This window comes from Manduca sexta, chromosome 25 (assembly GCF_014839805.1).
Source record: "Manduca sexta isolate Smith_Timp_Sample1 chromosome 25, JHU_Msex_v1.0, whole genome shotgun sequence".
NCBI lineage: Eukaryota > Metazoa > Arthropoda > Insecta > Lepidoptera > Sphingidae > Manduca > Manduca sexta.
Window position 1 is genome coordinate 14,298,313 of NC_051139.1, and position 5,686 is coordinate 14,303,998.

The following is a 5,686-nucleotide window of genomic DNA, read 5'->3' on the forward strand; positions in this document are numbered from 1 at the left end:
GGTATTGTAACAATTTTTTTTTTTAGAGGACTCATTCGTTACAATAGGAGTATGGGGACTCTCTAGAACATGCATCAGAAATTTAGCAAAGCCAAAGAGGGAGTGCGTCCAAATGATATTAATTTCAATTTCAAAATGTATTTTATAATAAGTAGGCACAAAAGTAAGCATAATAAGAGAAAACAGAACTCATTCATCGGTTTTTATATTTCGAAAACTAGATTTTTTTAATTTATTTTAGTAGCGATTAATTGTATGTGACTTTATTTAATTATAATTCAATATATGAAATTTCTCATTGCGTAGAGCCGTATTTCGTGTACAAATATGTATCGTTTCAAAACCGTTGTAGATGTACTAAGTGCAAAATGCTTACAGCGCGCCACTGTTGCGAAAATCTCCGCCCTGACAAATTGAGGTTTGCTGTACAATAGGGCTCACTTAGCTGCGATGTATTGTGGGTATTGTCCTGCGTTGACATTACCTGTTTTTCTTCTGTCCTTTTGGGTACAAACTTGGGCAAGCTTCTGAGTTATTCGTTTATTTACGTTGTTAAGTTATATAACTGATATTTTAGTTAGTTTGTGTTTTAACTTATCCGGAATAAAAATGTAATGGTAATCCAAGGTTTAGTCCATGTCTATAAAATTCCACCCAAATCTCCACGGCGGATTACGCGTTTTTTCTTAGGAAGGACCACACGTTTTTATAAACTCTCTTTAATTTTGTACTAGCTTTTGCTCGTGGCTTTGCCAGCCTGAAAGAGTTTTCCGAGACAAAAGTCCCGCTGTACATTTCGCGTGATAAAAGTAGTTTATGCCTTCCCAGGGTTTCAAACTATCTCTATACAAAATTTCATCGAAATCCGTTTAGTAGTTTTCAAAATTATCGTATTCAGATAGAAATACGTGGTTATAATATTAAAAAAAAAATATTAAGAAAAGTATCTATCTACCCCAGATTTAATCTGTTGCGTTCTAAATTCTGGAAATAAGGAAATTATATTTGTAATTTGAAACAAAGAATACAGTCATACATAAAATAATAATATAAAGAAACCCAGCTAAATAAAATCTAAAATCTTTTATGAACGCAAACTGCATAAATATGAGACGACTGTATATATCATACTTAGTCTACCTTCCGAAGTTTTCTTTAGCCAGCGTCACAAGGAAGGAGGGTAATTCACTGGCAAAATATATTTTCATTTGAATCTCCGTCGCGTTTGTTATTGCTAGGCTTTGTTTTATTTTTATGACACGCTCAAATGTATTCAAGAAACGTTAAGCTTTTCTTGACTGCAGTTTGTGTTTTTCTGACTGAATATTGTGAATCTGTTTTACGGTCGACAATGGTTTTAGATGTGTGGTACATGAATATATTATTAGATTGTAGGTACAGTCGTCCATAAAATTAGTTCAAAATTTCGTATCGGCTTTACACTTTTGTGTCTGTCACGAATATCGTTTTTTGTTCACTTAATTTGGTTTCACATGGTTAATTTTATTTTAGAGAGAGAAAAAATAATATATCGATTCAAGTTAATGTCTAGAAGCATTTTAAAGTTTTGAATTTGTTGAGTAATTTTTGTGTCTTACTGTACCTGAGGTAGCTTACTGTATCTTAAATATGATTATTACAACCACACTTCCAAAAAGGTTTGTTAACGTTCAACCTGTCAGAAATTGTAGATTACGTAAAGAGTGCGTCTTTCACCTGCTCTTCTGTGGGGTCAGCGCAACATACTTATTCAAGTATAATGTAAAATAGATGACGCCTAGTTTAATATCGACCGCCTGTCTAACGTCCAATAACTTCCAAGGATTCCAGCCTCGTACTTCGTTCATTGACATATTCGTAATCACAATTCGTAATTTAGCAAACAGCAGTATTCAGAATTAGTTGAAAATGTACAGAATCAGTAATTTGTCGAAGCGAATTCGATACACGAGCGTTTGTCAAGAATGATTCATTTAAAATATACAAGCAAATAATATAATAGATCTATCAATAAAATAAAATAAATTTGAAGCCAATCAATAAATCGTCCACTGCGGACCGTAGGTAAGTTGAAGTAATTTGAAGTCGGTGCCTGTAAATTCCAAAATGGGGCTTTTAATAAGGTTTTATTTAGATTATATAAGTATTTACCTTTTGCATATTACAAAAATCTTAGGCATGCATGGAGAACCTTCTGTATATTTGTAACAAAAATTCGACCCATTTAACTTTTTTTGGTTCGATAATAATAAAAAGTAAGTACATATCTAAAATCCCAGGCTCACGCCTCTGACTTTTTGAAGTTATGTGGGTATTATTTATCAATAATCGTTTGTTTTAACGGTAAAGGGAAATATGAGGAACCCCCCTACGTGAAGGTCCTTTATAAAAATTTCTATGGTATGTGAAGTCTGCCAACTCCCACTAGGCCAACGTGATAGACTAAAAACTCTACTACTACGGCCTAAAACCCTGTCAGTAGTAGACGAGGCCCGTGCCCAGCATTGGGCTGTATATTATATAGTGCTGGTATAACAATACCAAACAATTACGAATCTAACTTTGCGTACAGTATCCAGTTTGGTGCACGAGCACAATAATTAATGGCATGGGTATTTATTAAACAGGTTGGGTTGCTATCCAAACTGTTTTAGCCAGCACTAAATATTATAATAGCATTCATGGAATATTTCAAGATACATGAAAAAAAATAGTACTGTAAATTTTTACGGGCGGTGGAAATTATTTACCATCAGTTGTTCCATTTCTGTTTTATCTGTCTTCTACAAAAATATTGATCGCTGTTACTGTAGATCGTGTGTAATGTGTAATAGTGCGTGTTACAGGCGCGTGCGCAGGCGGGGCCGGCCGGGCCGGCGCGCGGCGAGGGGCGCATGGCTCTGCTGTACCGCGCCACGCGGCTCAAGGACCGCGCCGACACGCACGTCTTCACGTTCGTGGTGACGCGCTCGGCCACGCGAGAGCCTGACCGCGACGTCACCTCCAAGGACTTCTGCTGCGCGCACCAACGCTGGGCCGTCGCTTTCAGTCGCACGGACGCTTCTCTTGGTTAGTATACCGTACGATAATAACTCTTTTGGGCTGGTTATAGCTGCGACGTCATCGTATTCAATTTAACACCCAGCATGTTTATGTTCAATCCTAGACCAATTATTAATTTCCTGGACAAAAAGAGTTTGGTGCCATTATGTTTTTGAATTTAGATAAAGCATTTCTAGTTTTCTATGTCTTGATCAGCTAATCGACCTTCATTCTCTTTTAGGTGTTTATCTAGTATGGCGAGGAGCATGCGATGGCATGCGAGTTTACGTCGATTTTACTTTCACTCTGCTCAGTCGGGATCACTTCACTGCAAATGAGGGCTTCTCCGGCAAGCAGGTGCGGTTCAGTGCAGGATGCGCGGCGCAGGGCAGAGGCCGCTGCGTGTCCCTCACCGAGCTCAACGCCAAGTTCGCGGACGGCCGCGGAGAGTTTCAGCTGGAATTGAGCATGTCACGCGTGCGCACCATATACTCCTGCGAGTTACGAGCCCCGCGACTCGATACTCCACCTATCGCATTTGCTGGCTTCGATTGGCAAGTGTCGGCAACAGGCGGGAACAAAGAGCCCTTGACACTGCGGCTAGTACGACTTTCTGGTGAGGGGCAACGATGCCGAGTTCGATACGCACTTGCATTAGGCGAAGGCGAGAGACGTCTTCACTCGGGACCTTTGGAATGCGTGTGCGATTCAGAAGGCCGAACACCACCTTGGAATCCACGGCCACCCTCTCGGCTTCTGCATAAGGGTGTCCGGCTCACGGTAGAACTGTTGTGGGCGCGGGCCGTCGCCGAGCTGGCGGTACCGGCATCAGGACGCGCGTCCACGTGCTACGATCGCGACAAGCAGGCGTGGGCGGTGCGCTGCGACATGCACTCGGAGACGGTTCGTTTGCACATGCTATACCGTGACGTGCATCACGTACCACGAAATCATTTGCGCTACGTGAGCTGGTCGGCATGGCTCGTGAGAGCATCTCCAGCGCCCTCTGAGCCCGACGCCGACGAACTGCCAGGAGCACCCTTTGAGAACTATTACGCGCAGGATAACGCTGATGAGGGACTCATGATGGAGACGTCACTGCGAGTCGAAGATGTCTCCCGGCCTGGGTGTGCCTTCTTGCACCCGGGCGGCGAGCTTCGTGTCCGTCTCGAATGGGGGGACACTTATTTACTCTTTCAGGCGACCTATCACGTCTATGATGATTTATGTCGTTTACACGCGCATCAAATGAGGTAATGTACCTACTACTACGGCTAGCACGATTTAAAGAGAATCAGCCTCTTGTTATGAATATTATACCTATTTATTATTTCCAGACGCGAGATCGCGGCGTTGCAAGCGGAGAACTATTCTCTGGAGCGGCAGCTCTTCAGCTATCAGAAGAGCCTGGCGTACGCACAGGCACAGGCGGGGGAGCCGGCAGCGACGGGCACGGGTGGGCGCCGCTCGCCAGCTGAGCGTTCGCTCTCCACTGATACGGAGTACGCGTGAACGGGCCACGTCGAAGCCCGTTTTCTACTCTTCTATCCTTTCGACTGATTCTGACGTTTTTGAGCGATTTATCTATTTTTCTAGACGTTTTATGGCGAGGTGCGCCTCGTCCGCACCGCTTCTCGCCGGTCGCCTGCACTCTCGCCGCTCGTACCTATCGATAGCCGATTATTATACTCGACTACTTTTCTATTTATCTGTACATAAAATATATTTAGATATTATATATTATGTATATTTCTTAAACTTGAGACTCGAATTCATATACTGCAACAGTCGATTTACGAATAAAAATCCGTAAAATTTATGCAAATAGCGTGTATTTATTTATAATCCATATCCATTTATAGTCTTAAATGAAATGTTCTTTGGTATTATACTTTGCATCTTGGTAATTATTATAGTTTTCTGATATTAGTTAGATATTTCAAGAATTATTTATTACACATAAAAATAATTTATTCAACTTATCCAGTCATTTTCTAACCTATTATATTGTGTTTGTTTCCAATCGAAATAAATTATAGAGATTTACTGACTCTTTTTATCTCATAGGAATTAACATTTTGATTCTTGATGCTAAATATATATAGTTGTTGGATATGGAACGCTTTATTATCATACTTTGACAGCGACATTTAAGTCAAAATAAAGCCACGTTTTTAGGTTAGGTTAAAAATACATTTAAACGAAATAAATAATAATTATCTGATAAATATGGCCCAGGGGAAATTAAAAGTGAAAGCTAAGCTGCCATCGGGGGCTAAGACGAAGAAAGGGAAGGGTAAAGCAGTGACAAAGCGACCTAACGCGCCAAAGCCAAGCAAATCAGCGGTGGAACGCAATAAGATGAAAACTACAGTGACGAAGATGGTGAACGCTGCAGCAGAGCAGCAGCTGCGAGCGCTGGCGACCAACACGCCGCAGTTATCGGCAGCACAGCAGCGCACCGCCACCGCACCCACCGCCCCAGCGCCGGCGACAACCACCAAATAACACTTTGATTTGTATAGTAACTTATGTTTAGTATTAAGACTATTTCATAATTTATACTTGTATATATATATAAACAATTATAAGATTAAAGCAGGTCTTGTTAAAAAAGTTTCTTTATTGCAAAAGGATTTGATGC

The 5,686-nt window shown here is 41.0% G+C and overlaps 1 protein-coding gene across 1 annotated transcript; it reads left to right on the top strand.

Moving 5' to 3' along the window:
* The first annotated feature begins 2,849 nt into the window (after positions 1 to 2,849).
* LOC115441460 lies at positions 2,850 to 5,088 on the top strand. Its single transcript, XM_037442888.1, has 3 exons — positions 2,850 to 3,069; positions 3,284 to 4,295; positions 4,380 to 5,088. Exons 1-3 carry the CDS (start codon positions 2,895 to 2,897, stop codon positions 4,552 to 4,554), a joined length of 1,362 nt encoding a protein of 453 aa, XP_037298785.1. The 5' UTR covers positions 2,850 to 2,894; the 3' UTR covers positions 4,555 to 5,088.
* The last annotated feature ends 598 nt before the right edge of the window (positions 5,089 to 5,686 follow it).